This window comes from Oncorhynchus gorbuscha, linkage group LG14 (assembly GCF_021184085.1).
Source record: "Oncorhynchus gorbuscha isolate QuinsamMale2020 ecotype Even-year linkage group LG14, OgorEven_v1.0, whole genome shotgun sequence".
In the NCBI taxonomy this organism is placed as follows: domain Eukaryota; kingdom Metazoa; phylum Chordata; class Actinopteri; order Salmoniformes; family Salmonidae; genus Oncorhynchus; species Oncorhynchus gorbuscha.
The window spans coordinates 27612670-27635722 of NC_060186.1; the positions used below are offsets into that span (position 1 = coordinate 27612670).

Below are 23053 nucleotides of genomic sequence, written 5' to 3' on the forward strand. Positions count from 1 at the left end.
GGGCGAGAAGGGCCTTGGTCAGGGAGGTGACCAAGAAGCCGGTGGTCACTCTGACAGAGCTCTATAGAGTTCCTCTGTGGAGATTGGAGAACCGTCCAGAAGGACAACAATCTCTGCAGCACTCTACCAATCAGGCCTTTACGGTAGAGTGACCAGACGGAAGCCACTCCTCAGTAAAAGGCACATGACAGCCCGCTAGGAGTTTGCCAAAAGGCACCTAAAGACTCTCAGAGCATGTGAAACAAGATTCTCTGGTCTGATAAAACCAAGATTTAACTCTTTGACCTGAATGCCAAGTGTCACATCTGGAGAAAACCTGGCACCATCCCTACAGTGAAGCATGGTGGTAGCAGCATTATACTGTGGGGATGTTTTTCAGTGGTAGGGCCTGGAAGACTAGTCAGGATCGAGGCAAAAATGAACAGAGCAGAACAGAGAGATCCTTGATGAAAATCTGCTCCAGAGCGCTCCGGACCTCAGACTGGAGTGAAGGTTCACATTCCAACAGGACAACGACCCTAAGCACACAGCCAAGACAACACAGTAGTGGCTTTGGCAGAAGTCTCTGAATGTCATTGAGTGGCCCAGCCAGTGCCCGGACTTGTACCCGATCGAACAACTCCGGAGAGACCTGAAAATAGCTGTGTAGCAACACTCCCCCATCCAACCTGACAGAGCTGGAGAAGATCTGCAGAGAACAGGAGAAACTCTCCAAATACAGGCGTGACAGATTTGTAGTGTCATACCCAAGAAGACTCGAGGCCAAAATCGCTGCCAAAGTTGCTTTCACAAAGTACTGAGTAAAGGGTCTGAATACTTAGGTAAAATGTGATATCAGTTTTTATTTTTTATAAATTAGCAAACATTTATCAAAACCTGTTTTTGCCTTGTCATTATGGAGTATTGTGTGTAGATGAGGTGGGGGAAAAAACAATTTAATACAGTTTAGAATAAGGCTGTAACCTCACAAAAAGTCAAGGGGTCTGAATACTTTCCGAAGGCACTCAATCATATAAATATGTACGAACAAAATATACTAAAACTATCGTTAAAAAAAATATTACAAAATAACTAATGCGAAAGGGAAGCTTATATTTAGAAACTTCAATAACTTAAAGAAAATACAAAAAATGTAAAAGGAAAAAAAAGGGGGAAAAAACATTTCACTGCTAAGGATTTTTACACTCGTCTTATTTTCACAGAACTTGGAAATACCACACCGTAGTGCTTACATAATTCAACAAAAAGTATAAATACTAGTAAGAAAAGCCATTGTACAGTACCAATTTCTTTCAATCTACACAATAAGTTAGTGTGTCAGACAAATATTGCAGTTATTTACAGTTAACTTTAAAACATAGTAGGTAGTTTTGGGTGGAAATAAATGGCATAAGGTTAGATGAGTGAGGTGAGGAAGAAGCAGCCCATCTTGGCAGTGGCATGGTCATAGGGAATAGAGGAGGATCATGGCAGCAGTCTTGCAGCACAGTCATGGGGTCATGTTCCTTATGGAACACAACAGGAAACATATCAAAACTGTTTTGAAAGAAAACGGAAATGAGCGTTTCTTTTTGGGCAAGTCCATTAAACCCACCCTGTTTCAATTAGTTTTCAATTAGAACACGACCTTGGAGAAAGGTTGATAGGAGGGGAACTCGGGCACATTCATTAAAGCAGCAGCCGTCAGACCAGCGGGCGGGGGCTGACGAGGAAGGAGGCACCATATCAAGCCAAGGGGGTAGCCAGGCACCTGGTAAACACAGTCAGCATAGAACTCTGGAAAGACTGACGAAGAGGAGAAGGAGAGTATGCCAGACTCCGGTACAGGACAAGGCCATGAGCAGTAATTCAGGGGGTTGGGTGTCTGTGTGTAATGGAGTGTGTGTGTGTGTGTGTGTGTGTGTGTGTGTGTTAGTCCACGTCACTCATGTCACTGACAGGTTCATCCTGAACGATGCTAAGATGGTTCATGGCACGTTTGAAGGCCGTCTGAACAGCCTTACGGATGCTGGACGTTCTGCCCTCCATCATCTTGATCTTGTCGATAGTCTTGTCAATCCCCAGTGGGACCATCTTAGACTTAGGAAGCCATTGCCTGAGAAGAGTGAAATTAAATTCACAGTTACATTTCTTCTGATACAAATCTGCAAAAATGTAAAAATGTAAAACTTCTAATACAAATTTGAGTTCTCCGTGTTGTCTGGTGGTTGTGTATTCGCAGCATGTATTGAAAAAACACTTAATATTGCAAATGTGGATTATAAAATGGTGTATCCATAAATGTTACGATAACAAAAAAGCCCCTTTCATACATAGCATTTAATATTGGAGAATTCTCACCAGCTGCGTTTGTTGTCAAAGAAAAGAACGAGGAAGAGTTTTTCTTCGTTCTTGTACTGCATCCGTTCTCCGACCCGGAGGACGTCAAGGGGGGGCATAGGGATAGACACCCCGTTGTGCTGGCACCCCACCCGGGGCATGTGGGGGTCGACGATCTAACGTGGTAGAAGAGGTGTACCAGGGTTACTAGGGAGTGGTGTCTGGAGTATTATGACACAGTATACTTGCAGACAAACAGACATGCATTGCACACACATGCGCAAACACACATGCTCAAATACATAGCTGGTGCTTGTGATGAATAGGTGCACCCACGAAGGTAAAATCAGACCTGTTTGACAATGGCGCCATCTAGAGGACTTGAAAGATATGGACCTAGGTTTTAATCTACCATGAAAGGCAAAACATTGTAGGGTGTGAGTGTGTGAACATCCCTCTCACAATTTGAACAGGGCCTGAAATTAACACTCACCAAATGCGGGTAGATTTTGGCATTGGCGGGTCTGAATTTCTAATTCACCAGCCACATTGGTCAAAAAGATATGCATTGGCACATGCGCGAGTAGTGATTTATAGCATTGGACATTTACATTGCTTTGTTCACAAATGAGGTTGTTTTTTCAATGTTTGAGTGTGCTTCCACTGCAAGCGAAGAGGAGACAGTCAGCCTCAACTAGCCAGATTCTCACAGGCACACCAGAATCGACTCCTCGACTCCTTGCCCATCGACTCCCGTTGCAGACTCCCATTTAGCGGAATCGACTCCACGACTCCTAAGATTCAGTATTTAAGGGAGGAAACTAGTTTGCCGTAGACTACTTCCGAGAACAAACTCTTGCATCTATCACAGCAAAGAAAGAGCGAGCTAACGAGGGAGGGTGAGAGAGGGGATGGGCATAGTCAGGTATAGGTAGACATGTCAGCCACCAGGCATAGTCAGAACCATGCATCGGTAATCAAAAGATGTACAGGCTATCAGTGGCGACCCGTCATTCAAGGCACATTTTGCAAACAATATAAAAAAGTGTATATATTATACACACACAAACGTAGACTATTTTTTGCTTTCTTGAGTAATGCAGCTCCAAAATGCATTGGCCATAAACATTACACAGCAAGTTGGAAATCTCAAATTCAACAATGAGTGGTTTGGAAGGAATCAGTGACTAACTGCAAGCATTGCAAAGCAATAATTAGCCTGCTATTAAGTGGAACGGATGTGTGGTCCAAGTCTGGGTTTAAGGGTCTCTTTCCAAGCTTAAAAAGGATAAGCATTCAACATTCGCCATGTTGTCAATCCAGCATGACTTCTACCATAAATCCAGAGAATGCCAGACTTTGACCAAATTTGCCAACAAGAAAGACCGCCGCACCACCTTCCTGTTCAAGTGGGCACAGCACAAGGTGAGTCCAAAAATGTATTGTATGCTGCTGCATAAATAATGTAATATGCCAGGGAGATATGTATACTGTAGCTAAGAAAGTAATACTAAGTGTATGTTGTGTAGTAAGCTGTTAGTAGCTCATGTTCCTCACCCTGATAATTTGGCCCCTTTACCCCCCTCATAATTTAGGCTACTGTTCTTACTTGGTGGTGCACGTGTAGCCTATAGCCTGTTTTAGCAAAATGGACTCCGCTATTGAGACAGTTTAATGTAGGCCCTAACAGTATGTGGGCACCGTTTGTCACCATTATAGTCCAATTAATATATAGTTTAGTGTTGTAGCTTTGCTGGCATGCATCTAAAACATTTTGGGGAGTTTGCCCCACCAACATTTACAAGGTAAAAATCACCACTGATCGCAATGCTGTGTCTTGCAATTTCTCACGCAAATTCACTAGTAGGGGCTATAAAGGAGTAGACTGAGCTAAACAGACAAAAGACACACACTTGCATTTTTCATAGCAAAGAGAAAGACCAGGTGAGCCAGCGAGGGAGAGAGAGGATCGAGGCAGGCAGACAACCGTGCGCATAGGCTAAATTTTGGTCATCTGTATCTCGCAATGTCTTGTCTAGCAATGCCTCATAAATTCACCAAAAAGTACATTAAAGCATATATTAGGCTATCAATGGCTAAGCTATTCTTCATAGTACCAGTGAATTGAAGTTAAACATCGCCAAATGCGTCCGTTTAATTAGGTCTAAATGTGCAATAAAAGTTATTGTGCCTATAGCGTATTTAATTCAATCCTGGCTGGCTCTTGATGTCCAAAGTCAGGGCTCTTCAACACTGTTCTTGGAGAGTTTCGCAACAACACCAGTTGTAATTAACCCGATTCAGCTTATCAACCAGCTAATTATTGAATCAGATGCGATAGATTAGGGTTGGAGTGAACACCTATAGGATAGTACCTCGCCAGGAATAGGGTTGGAGAACCCGGTCCTTGGCAATTGATCGCAAAGCAGGGCATCCCCACTAAACTGGTTGGAAATGGCAAGTTCCCTTTCTCATCCATAAAATGAATCTCAAGTGCAAATACGGTTCAGCAGCTTAAATCGTCAGGATGGGGGGGCATTGTTATTAGGAAGGACACTTACCATGGATCGCTAAAATAATGACTATGATCACACTTAATACATTTCAATATTATGAGGACACCTACAGTGACGTCAGAAAGTATTCATACCCATTGACTTATTCCAGTGTGTTACAGCCGGAATTAAAAAATTGATTAAATATTTTTCCTCACCCATCAACACCCCATAATGATAAAGTGAAAACACATTTTTAGAAATGTTTGCAAATGTATTGCAAATGAAATACATCAATCTCATTAACATAAATATTCACACCTCTTAGTCAATACTTTGTACAAGCACCTTTGACAGTGATTACAGCGGAGTCTTTGTGAGTAAGTTAGAAATAATTTATTACCCTTGGATTGCACAACATTTGGCCATTATTATTTATATACAAAAATGATTTAAGCTCTGTCAAATTTGGTTGTTGATCATTGCTAGTCAACCATTTTTCAGGTCTCTCCATAGATTTTCAAGTAGATTTAAGTCAAAACTGTAACTTGGTCAATTCGGGGAACATTCATTGTTTTCTTGATAAGCAGTTCCTGTGTAGATTTGGCCTTGTGTTTTAGGTTTTAGGACAATAACCTAAAACACAAGGTCATCTCCCAGTGTTTGGTGGAAAGCAGACGGAATCAGGTTTTCCTCTAGGATTTTACCTGTGCTTAGCTACATTCCATTTATTTTATCTTGAAAAACTCCCCAGTCCTTAATGATTACAAGCATAGCATGATGCAGTCACCACTATGCTTGAAAATATGAAGTGGCACTTATTTCTTTGCCACATTTTTTGCAGTATTACTTTAGTGCCTTGTTGCAAACAGGACGCATTTTTAGGAATATTTTTATTCTGTACAGGCTTCCTTCTTTTCCACTGTGAATTAAATCAATATTGTGGAGTAACTACAACGTTGAACCATCCTCCGTTTTGTCCTATCACAGCCACTGTTTTAAAAAGTCACCATTGGCCTCATGTTGAAATCGCTGAGCGGTTTCCTTTCTCTTCGGCAACTGAGTTAGGAAGGATGCCTATATCTTTGTGCTTGGTGAAATGATTCAGTACACTTTGGATAGTGTATCAATACACCCAGTCACTACAAAGGGATATTCAATGTCAGCTTTTTTTTATTTGTACCCACCTACCAGTAAATAAATACCCTTCTTTGCAAGGCATTGGAAAAACCTCCCTGGTCTTTGTGGTTGAATCTGTGTTTAGAATTCACTGCATGACCTTACAGATAATTATATGTTTGGGGTACAGAGATTAACATGACTTTTTAAATGAATACCTAAAAACACTCCATACAACTTATTATGTGACTTGTTCAGCATTGTTTTTTACTCCGGAACCTATTTAGGCTCGTCATAACAAAAAAGGGTTGAATACTTATTGACTCAAGACATGTCAGCTTTTCATCCGTAAAAAAAATAAATAATAATATTTTTTTTTAAACAACATTATTCCACTTGGACATTATGGGGTATTGTGTGTAGGCCAGTGACCAACAAATCTCAATTGAACCCATTTTAAATTCAGGCTGAAACACAACAAAATGTGGAAAAGGTCAACGGGTGTGAATAGTTTCTGAAGGCACTGTATACATTTGGCAGCCAAAAATGAGTTCAGTGTAGCCTATTATAGTCTAGACATGACGATGAAATATCTTCATGCCTAGAATAAAAACCTCCAGGCTTCCGTCAGGAGTCAATTAAATCTGAAAAAATAAAGAACTACAGGGGGCAGTTTGGAATAATCCTGTGTAAATCGCCTTCTGGAATAACACACATGCTTGGATAATAATTACATAACCAACACTCTGGTAATACCAGTCTGAATAGCGCTATAAACATGGCAAAGAATGGCCTTATCAGCATAGGATGAGCAGCATCCTCACATGGGCTGCGCACAGCAGAACGATCACTGAAATATTCTAGTTCATACACATCACCTTTTATATTCAAACAAAATAGGACTTTTACAGGCTAAGTTAATGAAAAAAATGGGCAGCATCATGTTCATGTCAGTCCTCTAGACGTGTAGCCTTCCTAGTAGGACGCTGCAATAATGAGGTGGTGTGTACGTCTGTTTCAGTTCCTTTTGGGAGTCTAACAGTTCGTGCCTATATTATGAGGACATTGTGACATTTTTTTGTTCATTTTGGACTTCGGCAAGGTTGTTTTTTTTACGGCTGTTCGAGCACACAAAAATGTTTCATGAGGCAAGCCGAATTCGGTAGCTGAAGTCTAGTTTTTCAAGCAAGCGGCCTTTTAAGGAAGTATGTGAGCACACTCGTTCGGTTCACCTAGCACGCTGATGACTTACGCCACATGTGACGACTTGAGTGGCTCCATTACCATGGTAAGCTTAAAGGGGCAGCTGAACACTTGTCTCATCTGTGATATTTTGGTTAAAAGACTTCAGGTCACAAAATTGAGCAATATACCACATTACTTCTTATTAGTAATAGATTCCTTGATTTAGAAACATTACTAAGCATGCGTATCCATTTAGATGTGTTTTTTGTTGTAATTAAAGCACCCAAAAATATTTTGACAAAAGTGGCTGGTGGACAAAAAAAGTTAGTTGTAGGCCCTGGTAGCAAGCACAGAAGTAAGAATGAGATAGTCAGGTGTCATACATATGCTCACTGTCACTCACCAAGGCAGGATAGGAAGGGTATCCGCTACATTTTGCCCAAACTAGCTTTAGAGGTTCCAGAACAACTGTTGCAGCACTAGCAGGCATCCAAATATTGCTATTGCCAACTTCTATGGATGCAGGAATAACAACAATCAAGTTAGGAAGGGTTCACTGTAAATAGAGCAAAACACTTCCAGAGCCATGCTAATAGTGACAGCATCAACACACAGGTTTAATACATCACAACTCACTGAACAATGTGATATTACAAAGAGAATACAATTTGTGGACTGTAAATCATGAATATAATTGCTTTAAGTTATGTTTATATAGCCTGCATCGTAGCATACTGCTGAGGAAAACTCTGGGTTCTGGTTATATCCTAATGCTAGAGCCAAAGAGTTTTGGGGCACGTTTTGAGGTACTGTGCTTTTACCGGTATTTCCAGCATTGTCCACTAGTGTTGCTGGAGGTAAGAAATCCCAGGAAATGTTCTGTAATTGACATAAGCTGTCTCCAATCAATCAATCGTCTGTTTGTGTGTGTTTGGCAGGAGGGATTGCTTAAGCCAGGGGAGGAGTAGCTCTGCGAATCGTAAAATCGCACAAAATGTATTATTTTGCAGAGAATACTATTTCTAGAGCAGTGATTCTACACCTCTTTTTTGCTCAAGCTGATCCTCTCCAACAGACTTGGAAGTTGTAGCTAAAAAATTGTCAATTATGGGTCAGTAAAAGGGGAGAGTCAATTAAACCAACCAAGTATATTGCTGAAAATTTGGAGTGTTGCCCAGACCGGGACTCGAACCTGGATCCAGCGACTGTCAATGGCTTCCCATGGCTTAGGCGATTCCCCCCACCAAACAAGACATTGATTGATTGATTGGAGACAGTTTGTGTCAATTAAATAACATTTCCTAGGATGATCTACCTGCAGCAACCCATGCGGATCATGCTGGCAATACCGGTAAAGGAACAGTACCTCAAAAGCTGCCCCTATAGCAATACATCTACTCCACTGACTCCCAGCCAGACCTCATCTGATACAATACCTCTGCAGTCTCCACTTTACTGTACGATGAACATCAAGACAGAAAACTTACCGGCGGCAATCCTAGCAGCTCTGGCAAAGTTCCCGGTTTCTATACAGGCAATGAGGTCGTTCTTATCATCCACAGTGTTTCTTCGGACCAGGGCCGGTTTGCCTTTACCACATGCTGGAAGACTGAGGGTGCTGCTGAAATCAGGAAAAGACATCCACACTGTATGTGAGTCAGACTGCCATATACATGAAACACTATAGAGAAATTACCAGACTACATAGTTGAACTACCAAGTACCACCACCCACGTTCAGCAGTGAAAAGTGCACCACCTAGCCTGTTGTTATGCAGTCTTTAACTACACAAGTCAATTAGAACAAATTCTTATTTACAATGACAGCTTACGTTTGATTGAGCCTGCCTGTGTTTCCACAGTTGGGACTATTCTAGTGGTTCCATTGAGCCAAGCGGGCTCAATCAAGCCCAGTTTAAATTATATTTTAACGCAGGTCTGTTGAGGCATATGCATGTACCTACCTGGTGCTGCCCAGCAGACTACCACTAGATGAGATGCTGGACTCAGAGGCACACCGTCTCCTGGTTTCTAGAGGCCTGCTGTCACTTAGCTCCTTCTCTTCATCAATTACCTCCTCCATCGCAAAACCATTAGACAGGCCTGAGGCGAGTAAGACAGAGCAGTACAGTAATCAGTATACTACACATAAGCCAACTATAGCATAGACCTACAACATTAGGACCTTTTAATCATAAAGAGTCTCAGAGTAGGGATGCTGATCTTAGATCAGTTTAGCATTTTAGATGATAATTAATAAGATAACATGGACAAGGGGAACCTAATCTCTTATTTCACAATTCTGAAGATCATTTTCTACTTCATGCTCGATTTAAGAGTCCCATTAAGATAAGTACTTTTCTGACAAGTGAGAAGAACCCTATTTACCTGTGTTAATGTGTTTGACAGGGGACTCGTCCTCCCTGTCTCCACCCCCCTCACTGTACACCCCACGTGGACTGTGGCTCCTCTTCCTAGTCCTTGGGTGGAGGAGGGTCTCCAGCCTGGGGATCATTACCGACAGGAAGGTCTTGGTGCCCAGCTGAGGGCACCCTGTCTGGGCTTCGTCGCCTCCTCTCCCCCCCGGGTTCTTCCCAGGGCTAGAGGTCTTGGACTTCCTGAAGAGCATGGCAGTGCGGCGGTTGACAGTCGTCCCCGAGGGTTGGGCCAGGGTGGAGGTGGCCACCACACTCACGTCCCCCTTTGAAAGAAGCAGGGGGTTCTGGGAGTCGGAGTGGCCATTGAGAAGGGTAGTGGTGGAAGAAGCGTTGTTGGGTTTCTCCCGGTCAAATTCGACCTGTCCGTGGGTCTTGCTGTCCGGGGTGTGGATGGGTTTGAGGGTAGGTGGTTCTAAGTTACTCTCGAAGTGCAGGAGAGGAGTTAGGGAGTCAGAGGGTTCCAATTTGGGAGGTAATGATTTGTCCCCTGTTGAAGAATACAGTTATAAAATACATAGAAAGCATAACATTATATAGATCAATGTAATATGAAAAGAGGGAACTGTACATTAATAAAAACACCAGAACCATTCCTAAAGCACATCATCCTCAGGGTGAAGACTTATTACAAGAATTCAATACAAATCATCTTGCCTTCTACAACGTCTTATGGCTGCAGGGGCACTATTGAGTAGCTTGGATGAAAGGTGCCCAGAGTAAACGGCCTGCTCCTCAGTCTCAGTTGCTAATATATGCATATTTTTTTAGATAGAAAACACTTTACTTTCTAAAACTTTTTGAATGATGTCTGTGAGTATAACAGAACTCATATGGCAGGCAAAAACCTGAGAAGAAATCCAAACAGGAAGTGAGAAATCTGAGGTTGGTGGATTTTCAAACCAGGCCCAATTGAATTCACATTGGGATATGAATGAAGTTGCACTTCCTATGGCTTCCACTAGATATCAACAGTCTTTAGAAACTTGAATGAGGATTATACTGTGTTGTGGGACTGAATGAGAGCTGAATGAGTCAGCTTACTGGCAGAGAGCGATTTCCTGGTCACGCGCATTCCACATGATAGCGACTCCTCCTCGAGACACAAAGGAATTCTCCTGTTGGAACTTTATTGAAGATTTATGATAAAAACATCCCAATGATTGATTCTGTACTTAGTTTTATAAACTGGTCAAAGAAATATTTTGAACTAAGTTTTTGTCCGAAGAAATGCACGAGCGTTTGGATATATATACATCAAACGCGAACAAAAGTAGCCAATTGGACATAAATAACGGACATTATCGAACAAATCAAGCATTTATTGTGGACCTGGGATTCCTGGGAGTGCATTCTGATGAAGATCAAAGGTAAGGGAATATTTATCATGTAATTTCTGGTTTCTGTTGACTCCAACATGGCGGCTAATTGTATATTTCTGAGCGCCGTCTCAGATTATTGCATGGTATGCTTTTTCCGTAAAGTTTTGAAATCTGACACAGCGGTTGCATTAAGGAGAGATATCTATAATTCCATGTGTATAACTTGTATTATCATCTACATTTATGGTGAGTATTTGTTGAATCGATGTGGCTATGCAAAAATCACTGGATGTTTTTTGAACTAGTGAACGTAACGAGCCAAATCTAAGCTCAGATTTTTTTATATGAATATGAACTTTATCAAACAAAACATACATGTATTGTGTAACATGAAGTCCTATGAGTGTCATCTGATGAAGATCATCAAAGGTTAGTGATTAATTTTATCTCCATTTGTGCTTTTTGTTACTCCTCTTTGGCTGGAAAAATGGCCGTGTTTTTCTGTGAGTTGGTGGTGACCTAACAATAGTTTGTGGTGCTTTCGCTGTAAAGCATATTTGAAAAATCAGACACTGGTGGGATTAACAACAAGATTACCTTTAAAACGGTATAAGATACATGCATGTTTGAGGAATTTTAATTGAGATTTCTGTTGTTTTGAATTTGGCGCCCTGCACTTTCACTGGCTGTTGTCATATCATCCCGTTAACGGGATTGCAGCCATAAGAAGATTAATGCATAGCTAAATAACCAATGAGACAGCAAAATATATTTAAAATCACATCACGCAAAGTATTCTGCTTTCTAGAAGGAAATCTAATAGTTACTGAGTTAGTGTAGGTTTACTGTGAATCAATTCAGGCTCCTAGCATATCAACTCCACTGTACCATGACCATGTTAAAGAGAAAGCCATGCTAACATGCAGATACAGTGGCAAGAAAAAGTATGTGAACCCTTTAGAAATAACTGGATTTCTGCATAAATTTGTCATAAAATTGGATCTGATCTTCATCCAAGTCACAACAGACAAACCATGTGCTTAAACTAATAACACACAAATTATTGTAGTTTTACTATATTGAATACATAATTTAAACATTCACAGTGTAGGTTGTAAAAAGTATGTGAACCGAGGCTAATGACTTCTCCATTAGCTAATTGGCATCAGCAGTCCGCTAACCTGGAGTCCAATCAATGAGACGAGATTGGAGATGTTGGTTAGAGCTGCCTTGCCCTATAAAAATACATTTACAAAAATCACAAAATTTGAGTTTGCTATTCACAAGAAGCATTACCTGATGTGAACCATGCCTTGAACAAAAGAGATCTCAGAAGATCTAAGATTAAGAATTGTTGACTTGCATAAAGCTGGAAAGGGTTACAAAAGTATCTCTAAAAGCCTCGATGTTCATCAGTCCACGGTAAGACAAACTGTCTATAAATGGAGAAAGTTTATCACTGTTGCTACTCTCCCTAGGAGTGGCCGTCCTGCAAAGATGACTGCAAGAGCACAGCGCAGAATGCTCAATGAGGTTAAGAAGAATCCTATAGTGTCAGCTAAAGACTTACAAAAATCTCTGGAACATGCTAACATCTCTGATGAGTCTACGATACGTAAAACACTAAACAAGAATGGTGTTCATGGGAGGACACCACGGAATAAGCCACTGCTGTCCAAAATAAAACATTGCTGCACATCTGAAGTTTGCAAAAGTGCACCTGGATGTTCCACAGCGCTACTGGCAAAGTATTCTGGGTTGTTTGGAAAGCACACACAACACTATGTGTGGAGAAAAAAAGGCACAGCACACCAGGATCAAAACTTCATCCTAACTTAAGTATGTTGGAGGGAGCATCATAGTTTGTGGCTGCTTTCCTGCCTCAGCAAGCTGTCCAGGTCCATCTTCGCCAGAAAAATAAATTCCCAAGTTTATTAAGACATTTTGCAGGGGAATGTTAGACTATCTGCCAATTTAAGTGCAACAGAAGTTGGGTGATGCAACAGGACAACAACTCAAAACAGAAGTAAATCAACAACAGAATGGCTTCAACAGAAGAAAATACAAGTCCTGAAATCAACCCGATTGAGATGCTGTGGCATGACCTCGGCATGACACCAGACATCCCAAGAATATTGCTGAGGTGAAACAGTTTTGTAAAGAGGAATGGTCCAAAAATCCTCCTGACCATTGTGCAGGTCTGATCCGCAACTACAGAAAACATTTGGCTGACGTTATTGCTGACAAAGGACGGACAAACAGTTATTAAATCCAAAGGTTCACATTTTTTCCATCCTGCACTGTGAATGTTTACGCAGCGTGTCCAATAAAAGACAAATGTATAATTGTTTGTGTGTTATTAGTTTAAGCAGACTGTCTATTGTTGTGACCCAGATGACGACCAGTATCCCACTTCAGCAGACATACTCATCAACCAGGCAAAGGGATGTCCTCGAACCCAGCATGACTACATGGTAGCAGGTTAACATGACTAAGCACACTATATGGTATGGTGGGTTAGAGGTTACAGTTCATTCCTGATCTAGCTTGAGTTTATATCTAGTTTCCGCCAATAAAATAAAGGACTGAGAAGCACATGACATCCTGAGACCAGGTCACTGGGGATATCAGAGTGCTTGGCCAATGTCAGGTCCTCCCTCTCCCATCCTGACACTGAAAACCTCATACATGCATTAATCTACTCCAGTCTTGACTACTGCAACTCACTACTCTCCAGCATCAACTCACATCACCCGTGAACTCCTCTGTCTCTCAACAAATAATTACAAGATCCTCCTTCTGACCTACAAAGCCCTTCACCACCCTGCCCCCCCTTACCTCTCAGACTTTCTCCACTACCAAACTACACACGCAATCTGTTCCACCACAGCTGGCCACCTTGCCATTACAGTTCAAAACAGCTTCCAAGATAACGCCTTCTCTCCTAAAGGCACACCCCCCTCCTTTATGGGCAAATATTATATAATAAACCATTATGTCAAAGTAAACTTGGAGTCACGCGATGTTATGCTACGTCGTACTACCACCACGACATGGAAAAGCATAGGTATATGTTGGATGTTGATGAGCTTGATGCAAAATTCCAACAAATAGAGGGTTTTATTTGAATGCTGGTGACATGATAGATGCACGCCAAAACCAGATCGCGCAAGTTTTCTATATAAATTGCAACCGTTTGTGACAAAACCGTCAGTCGATTTTAAAATGCGATGGAAACACATTGAACTGTAGATTTCTATTTGGTAGATGAAAAGTGCAGATTTTCTTTATACAGATTTTACAATATTTGCATGACAATCTTGTCACAAATTTGATGGAACCCTAGCTACTGACATCCTGAAGAGAGCGCTAATCCTGCCGGAAGCCATAGTTATCAAAACAGAGGCTCCAAGTAATCCAGAACACTGCTGCCAGGGTCCTGACCAGGACCAAGAAGTCAGACCAAATCACACCGATCCTGGCCCAAGTTCACTGGCTACCGGGCAACTACAGGATCAACTTCAAAATCCTCATTATTATATTTAAAGCCTTGAATGGATTAAGCCCCATTCAAGGCATGGGAGCAGAAGGCTCTGACCATCTGAGAACCGCTTCATCAATTACAACTTTTAAAAATGGGCCTTAAAATATGTTGTACATTTTAAATGTGTATATAATGTAAAATTTAAAAATCCTCCGTAGCGCTTTGACATAACCATGTAATGAAAAGCGCTATACAAATTAAATGTACTATTATTATAATAACAGATTGGGTTCCCCAATGCAGATAAAGTAACAACTTGAAAAAACCCACCCTCATTATCAGGACTCTGTCCATTGGTCTTCACACCCTCTGCCTCCCCAGCTTTACTCCTTTCTGGCTGGGAGGAAGAACAATGCGAATGGGAGTGGTGGGACGCCCTCCTCAGGCCGAAGCTCATCTCGCTGCGCACGTCGTTGATGGTCTTCTTGAGCAGCTTGAGGCGTTTGGAGCGTGACGGGCTGGACTTCATGGAGAATGTCAGGTCCAGTTTCTCCAGCAGCTCTTTCAGTTGCTCCTCCAGAGGCATGTGCTGCCGGTTGGCTGGGACCAATAACTGGTCCACTGGGAAAGGACACCAAGATAACACTGTCATTGGGAGACATTTGCTTGATGTTAACTTAAACACAGAGTAGCCTAGGTAAGTAGAATTATATTGAGGATCCAGATTAAGCAAACTGCTAGACAAAAATTCTCAAGAGCGTCTCAATTGAAAGTGCTTCTTAGACCAGGAATATGCTTTACTAATGTGGATCTTTGCAAACACTGCAGTCTGTTCCAGTATTCTATATTGACTGATTATATATATATATATATAAAACTCTTTGACTCGCTAGGCCTTTACCGTCCTCCCAGGAAAACGGTGGAGACGCTTCGATCTTGGGCGGTTCGGGCAGGTGCATCCCGCTGTCCTTCTCGAAGCCGATTCGTTCCACATCCCTCCGCGTCTTCCTGATCAAAGCCCCACCTTGGTCTCGGAGACGGGCGGCCGCCCGGTGGAAGAAGGTATCCTTACAGTTGTACTTCATGCAGTTGAAGATGATGAGATTGAAGTCAGACTCAAAGTCATCCAGGTTGCTGTAGGCCTGGTCGTCAATGCGTTTCCTCATAGTGGAGAAATCCATGGGGTTCTTGATGTGGTCAAGGTAGTCAGGCACCTACAGGTTTAATGATAGACAGAGATACAAAAACATCTGATAGTCGGCACCTTCAGGGCATTGAGAGGTAAATGTATAATCCAGTCTGATACTTTTTTGGAAATACTTTATTTTTTAAATGATTTTTTAATTTTATTTTTTAAATCAGCCCAAATGAGGGGCTCTGACCCATGCTAGGAGGAGTAAAGAATTGAGATATAAATGTCATTCAAGGTAAAAATACATATATTTTTTAATGAATTAAAAACGTGAAAGGGCATAAGCAGCATCGCAACTCTAGTCTGGCTGACACCAGACTCCTGACTTCAAAGACTATTTGATGTTAGGGTTAATGAAGTTGCTAATGATGGGGGCTGTGCTTTTACTGCTTAGTTCTGCGTCTTTATGCCTCAAACACCCACATGTGCAGCCCCAGAGCAGCGCCCCCTGACATTATAACCACTGGATTTATAAATCCAAACAACAAGAGGTTTAAACTCACTGGGGGGGTGAGAGAACCAATAAAAGCTTGATCAATTTCTGGCCGAATCTTACATTAACAAACGGACTCCTGTCCAGACCAGTGGCTCTCCCTCGCTGTGTACCAGAATACCTCAACTCTCCAACATCTCAGGTTGTATGTAGATGTTATAGTAAGTGCTGCTCTCCTATGGTAAGTAAGCCTTACCTCTTTGATGTCGACAGGCTGGGCAAAGATCAAGGACTGGTCTCTCTCTTGTAGCTGTTCCAGCACAGACCTGAGCAGGATACTGAAGGGAGTCAGCTGGACCTCTAACAGGCTCTGCTGCAGCTTCATCTGAGGACACACAGGGGACCGTTAGCCACATTATATACTGTATATGGCTGCTGAACCATGGAGGGGGAGAGAGAGGGGGGAGGAGCTGCAGCTCCAATTTATACTATACTACTAATTGTCTTATAGTTGGCTTGTGAGCTATATTTATGTATTGTTGGCTTGCAGGGACAGCTACAGTTATCTAACCTACCTCTTCTCTCTTGAGTTTCTCCCTCTTGCGTATGAGCTCCAGCAATAGCCTGGCTCTCTCCAGGTCATGTCTTAGACAATGCCACTCCTTGAGCTGCTCCTTCAGAGCCCGGCTCTCCTCCTCACTCTCCTTCTGTGGTTGGAATCACACAAATCAGGACTTATAAAACATTGCAGACATGTACAGTTAAAAAATAATATCACCAACATTAGTGTTAGAAAACAGTGGAATTGTAATCAAGCAAGGAGAACAGTGGAGCTCTCATTTATACAATCATATGCCTCTGGGCAGTTTTGGCCTGTTCTCTTTGACACTGCTATGGTAATAGCGTGAGGGGTATCTTATGATAGGAGTGTGAGAGGGAATTGAGTGTACCAGCCAGGGGATGAGAATTGTGTCAGAAACAGGGGGACAAGAGTCTGACTGACCGGCTGTGCAGCATGGGTCTTCTGATGGGACTGTTGGCTGGACTGTAGTCGTCTGATGAGGGGTACTCCGTTCCTCGCCTGTCTCTTTAGAGTCCAGTAGTTTAGAGCCAGCTCCACAAACACCTTCTTTTTCTGCATAGACACCCGGTTGAGGATGGTGTTTAACCTGGGAACAGATGGAGAAGATATTAACGATTAAAACAAAAAAAATGCTTATTGAAGTAATGTACATGTCTGAAATTGAATGACATGTTTTTTCACTTTAAGTCCTGACCTCTTTTACTATAAATTTAAAAATCTACCTGCCCCTCAGATTTTTTCTTATCAGACAAATATAGATTGCTTTTTGTGTAATTATGAAAAAAAAACAATGAGCATGCTTTGTAATGTTTCTAAAATAATACATTTCTTACTAGTCAGAGGTGATGTGGTATATTGCTCAGTGTTATTTCATTATTTGTGACCTGAGTCTTTTAACCAAAATATCACAGATGAGACAAAAATGTTAATCTATCCCTTTAAGGGTGGTAGGTTATCATGGCAACAAGAACGCCATTTGAGTCCAGTGTGCCTGTGAGAGAATCTGACTAGTAGCTGATGTGTCTCTGCTAGCAGTTGAAACAAACTCAAACATTGAAAAACAACTCAACTTGTGAACAAGGTGGGGAGGAAGATTATATAAGATACTGTTTGAAGAGGTAGGGCTTCAGATGTTTTCAGGAAGATGGGCAGGGACTCTGCCCAGATAAGTTGCAGGGGTTTGATGGCACAAGCAGGGAGCCCTGCCAACCGCGAGTTTGCCCCGTCTGATTCTCTGTTTTTGCAAATTTTTACACTGAATTATCAGATCTTCAACCAAAACCTAATATTAATATCAACAGAACGCATTTGGTTGCATTCATTGCAGCTAAAGGTGGCACAACCCGTTGAGTGGAAGAGGGCAATACATTTTTCAAACAGGGACATTGGGTATTGCATCATTTTGTTAATTAAATAAATGAAATAACGATCAACATTTTGTCATTTCATATTAGGTTTTCGTTAAATCTAATAGCATTCACTGTAAAAATAAAAATGACAGAAAATAAGAATGGGGGCAAATACTTTTCACGACACTGTATGTTGTGTATTGTCACATTTACTGATACGTCTGATCATCTGCAAATTATGAAAATGAAGCTTAGATGAATGGTGAGTGAATCTACCTTTGGGGAGGAAAGCTAGGCACGGCCACGAGTGGGACCTCTTCCTCTGGCTCCACCTTCTTGCTCTTCCTCTTCCTGCCCTTCGTCAGTGCATTGGCGCCCCTCATCTTCTCCCCTTTCAGAGGGGAACACAATCCATTTTGGGGTTTGGCGTCCTCGTAGATGGTGAGAGGTCGTCTGACCGAGCTGTTGGGGGTGTGAGCCCCACAGTAAGCAGTCTTCTTCACCGAAAACGTTGGTTTGCCGGTCTCTGTAAACTCCTTGATTGGTTCCATCTTCATAAAGAGTCCTGCTTTCTGAGCACAGCTGACGTGGAAGGCTGTGTAGCAGTTAGCCTTGTGACACTGGATACAGGCCCCCACCCCCTTCTCCTTACAGAGGTAGCAGGTGAGCTTCCAGCGAGCGGACGGTATGTTGCTGACTCCATCGATGGGCTCGATGAAGACAGTGTTGGAAAACCCTACCTCCGGCACCCACAGGGCGCACACCACATGACCCCAGCGGTCATCGTCAGTCTTCTTCACTGCGCCGCCTTTGTTAGGGCACAGTATGCAGCCTGCAGGCTGGGTGGGCGACTGGAGGCAGTGCCGGCACAGCCACTGTCCCTCTGGGATGTAAGGAACACCGTAACACTCTTGGTGCACGGCCAAGTTGCACATGTCACAGAAGAGGATGACGTTGCTGTCCTGGCCGTCTCCATCCATGCAGATGCAGCAGACAGCGTCCTCGTCTATGGTCAGCTTGTCCTGGCCCTGGCTCACCTTCTCCATCTGTGTCTCTTTCTCAAAGCGGTCCACCAGGAACTCAAAAACGTTGTGGGACACCTGGTGGTTGGAGGGAGAACAGTAAACATTTGCACATGTATTGTAGTATTAACAACTACTGTTGTGTTGTATTCTTGTCTTAGCCTGTGATCCATTTGTTTTTGTTTCTTTGGGGGGAAGGGGGAGCTAGCCTGAGTGTCAGTGTTTCTACTCTCGTCTAGTTGGCAAAAGAGTAAAAAACAGACTGAAATCAAATCCAAGTGTATTAGTGGCGTACACAGTTTAGCAGATGTTAGTGGCTGCAGTGAAACACTTATGTTACTAGCTCCTAACAATGCAGAACAATGTCAAAGTCCACAAATAATCAAAAATGAATGAATAAATAAAATTAAAAAACAAGAAATCCCAGAATTAGTCCAATTAACACTAATACCACTAACAGTAATCCAAATGCAATCGATGCTTATATACACCAGATTAAATTTACACAAGCATTCTTAGTATATGTACAGCGGTAGCTATACACTGCGTGTACAAAACATCAGGAACATATTTTCTAATATTGAGTTGCACCCCCTTTTGCCCTCAGAACAGCCTCAATTAATTGAGGAATGGACTCCACAAGGTGTAGAAAGCATTCCACAGGGATGCTGGCCTATGTTGACTCCAATGCTTCCCACCGTTGTATTAAGTTGGCTGGATGTCCTTTGGGTAGTGGACTATTGGTGATACACACAGGAAACTGTTGATCGTGAAACATCCAGCAGCATTGCAGTTCTTGTCATACAAACCAGTGCGCCTGGAACCTACTACCATAACCAGTTCAAAAGCACTTGAATATTTTGTCTTGCCCATTCACCCTCAATGGCACACATACACAATCCATACACAATCAAGGCTTATAAAATCCTTATTTAACCTGTCTCCTCCCCTTAATCTATACGGATTGAAGTGGATTTAACAAGTGACACCAATAAGGTATCATAGCTTTCACCTGGTCAGTCTCATGGAAAGAGCAGGTGTTCCTAATGTTTTGTGCACTGAGTATCAGTGAGCTATGTCAAGAATCCAGTATAAAAATAAATATGCATAAAGAGTAACTAAAATGCAATGTACAGCAGTAGAATATAATAATAATATGCTGTCGAGAATACAGTATTTAAATACACAGTACAAAACCCCATGGAAAAAATGATTGACTGGCACCCAGGCTACAGGGGAGAAGCCTCACCCTGAAGTTTTGTAATTATGAAAAGGCGTCATTTAAAAAGAGAACGCCTACCTGACTGACGCCCTCACTCCTCCTCTTGTCGTTAACTACTTCCAGCCAGGCGTAGTCCTCCTCATCCATATCATACTCCACCTCCTCATCCAACTCCTCTGACGTCTTCTCCACATACGTATAGTACACTGGGGGCCTCCTGGGGACCGCTGGTAGGTTATACTCCACCGTCCGGACCTTGGCCTCTGGAAGTGTCTGTACTGGTGCTGCTGCAGCTCCACGTGTTGTGTGGTTCTGTGCGACCGCAGCTGCACTTCTCTTCTCCTGGTTGTTTTTTAACCGGACGGAGCGCATTGGCGTCTGCTGAGGCTTCTCCATGTTCTCCTTGTTGCTGGTGCACTCCATAATCTCCTGAGCCGTAGGGTCATCATCCGAGATCACGTCCAGCTTGTCGTAGATGCTGATCCGGTGCATCCGGCCATCAATCTCCATGTCCACCATGCGCTGGGCCTGGGCATAGGTCAGAGTCTGTTTGTTGGGGGACGGCTGGATGGGGGAGGGCGGCCGCTGGGGCTCGGGGACCCTGTGGTGCCGAGCCTTCTTCCTCATCCTCGACACCTGAACAGCTGCAAGGAGAAGAGAAGCAGGTACATAGAGGAGTCTATACCACAACACAATAAATTAAACAAGCATGGGGATGACAACAGAAGCAGACATAGATTACCATCACACTACATTAAGTTTAAAAAATAAAATAAAACGTTTATTTTTGACTGGTTTTACCTAAGGGTGTGGTAACGGAGACAAACACCAGGACAATGTAAACAAGCATCAATTGGTGAAGGCATTTGAATAGATAGCTGGGAGCTGGCCTATCTGTTGATCGACAATGTGCGATATCAGTTTGAGGATTTCAATTTCCATAGCATTGTTGAATTTGAATTTGTTTACATTAGAAACTATAATGTATACTCCTGAGTGGAAATGGGGACTGGGTGAGTAAAGCATCTGCTAAGACATATGAATAAGAAAGTGTGTCACTAAAAAGTGTGAGGGACAAGGGGATAGTAGTGATATGGGGGGGGGGGGGTGCAGGCATCTGATGACAGGATAAGAGTTCAATTTCAAGTTTGAACAAGAAAAATCTCTGCATGGGTTTGTATGGAGAATGTGGTCCGTTTTGGAGTGGATGGGATAGATGTATAAAAACTGTCTGGTTATTCTTAAGAATCATTCAAGATTTGAGACTGCAAGATTCCACAGTAAATCACACTGAGCCTAAACATTACAACACAACAGACACAGGAAATGTTTTGGGTTGCGAGAGACAATCTAGAACGTCTAATAAAAAACGTTTGCCATGCCAGAGAGGACAACTTGTTCACACAGCCTGCGTAAAGTAAGGGGGGGGGTGTTAACTTTAGCCTTTTAAAATTGTGCTAACTTTGTTGCGCCTAGGAGTGGCAGGCAACCGAGCCCCCCCCCCCCCCCCCCACCCACCAAACTATATAAACTGCACCATGATAAATTGCACCATTTAATTTACCGCGTTCCGAGGATGTCATGGTTCTTTCTAGCAAACTAGCAGCTGGCTGAAGAGAGAGAACAGCGACACCAACGAATAGCGAAAAAAAAGATGAAGCCAGTGTGGGCTAGTAGCTAACAATAACATTACTGTAGCTACTAATGCTAGTTACAGTTAGCTAACAACCTAACGTTAGCAAATGGCGTCAAACAAAACAGGGCAACGGAGCCCTTTAAACATGTATTGCGCTTCCTACAACACATGCAGCATTAATCAGTTACTGGCCGACTATGCTCTATATAATCCATGATAAAATGCATCGGAAAAATAACAACAATAAACACATACCTTAGAACTAGAAACAGCTTTGCTGGTTGTAGATAGTAGCTTGTCAACAGCCTTTGAAAGCAATGGCGATGTGGCCTGCTCAGTGGCTGTAATTCCGTACACAATGTTCTCATCCAGCGGGAGATGTTTAGGCGTTTTCAGTAATAAAGGAGAAGAATGCAGTTGGGAGCCCTCTGGGTCTTGTTAAATACTAAACTGGGTTATATCATGAGCATAAAAGCATTTTCTCAAGGATCTGAATTGGCTTCTTCCCTATAGCCTGGAACCATTTCGAGGCTGCAACTGCAAGCTCGAGCTCTCCCCCCACAACAATGCAGTGCACGAGCGTTGTCCCACCCGCTACGCACGACGCAACGACGTACACTATAGGTCATGTTGTAGCGTAGATACACAGATTATACACACAGATAGAACAATGAGCCCGATATTTCATCGGATGTAAACTGTGACGCATCCGGTTGGAGTTTAACACTACCAAATATGGTGATGAGAGGAAGCCCAGTGGCCGGCAGTGGGAGAAGATGGAGCGACATTCTGCAAATTTGCTCATCGATGAAACATTTGATCTCCATACAGTTGTCTGTTTCCAAGAATCTGTAACAAACAGAGTAGACTGCGCTTTGTAGACTTCAGCTTTTGCAAAATGTACAAAGAATTGCATTGTTTATACACGCGCACTTCAGAGTAAGCGTTCCCTAATGGCAATATGCAAATAAATGCTAGAACGAGCCAATAGGATTTTCACTAGCTTGTACTTGGCTCTGCCCAACTCCTTGCTTGTTCTGCCCACTATGACTAATTTGCTCCCTTTGGTCACGACAGGCTCTGGTCTATCTTTGGTTAGTTATAAAAATCTTTGTTATCCATGTCAGAAAAGATGGTCGTCACCAGTTACAGCATTCTTAAAGTCAGAAGGCTCGAATAGTCGACCAATCAAATGGAGTGTGATCGGTCATCTGATTGGTCGATTAGGCGGGCCTACTCTGTGGCTCTGGTAACTAGT

At 42.5% G+C, this 23053-nt stretch overlaps 1 protein-coding gene across 2 annotated transcripts; it reads right to left on the reverse strand.

The window, feature by feature from the left end:
- Positions 1–829: 829 nt before the first annotated feature.
- brd1a (bromodomain containing 1a) lies at positions 830–22508 on the reverse strand. 2 transcript variants are annotated; one of them, XM_046297671.1, is made up of 14 exons: positions 22051–22508; positions 20238–20803; positions 18192–19015; positions 16987–17152; positions 16559–16690; positions 16240–16368; positions 15260–15572; positions 14689–14979; positions 9506–10042; positions 9082–9220; positions 8606–8736; positions 7522–7631; positions 2341–2495; positions 830–2095 (listed from the first exon to the last, which is right to left on the reverse strand). In XM_046297671.1, the coding sequence occupies exons 2-14, from the start codon at positions 20784–20786 to the stop codon at positions 1912–1914; spliced, it is 3660 nt and encodes a 1219-aa protein (XP_046153627.1). In that variant the 5' UTR covers positions 20787–20803; positions 22051–22508; the 3' UTR covers positions 830–1911. The 2 variants fall into 2 exon arrangements, with proteins under 2 accessions (XP_046153627.1, XP_046153626.1); XM_046297670.1 differs by having other exon boundaries at positions 8606–8739; positions 22051–22506.
- Between the last annotated feature and the right edge of the window lie 545 nt (positions 22509–23053).

Coding starts and splice junctions, on each gene's coding strand:
- brd1a (XM_046297670.1), bottom strand. CDS start 20,786: ATGAGGAAGAAGGCTCGGCACCACAGGGTCCCCGAGCCCCAGCGGCCG. Junction 7,632..8,605: donor AGCTGCTAGGATTGCCGCCG/GTAAGTTTTCTG, acceptor CTGCATCCATAG/AAGTTGGCAATAGCAATATT. Junction 2,496..7,521: donor ACCCTTCCTATCCTGCCTTG/GTGAGTGACAGT, acceptor CTACCACGTTAG/ATCGTCGACCCCCACATGCC.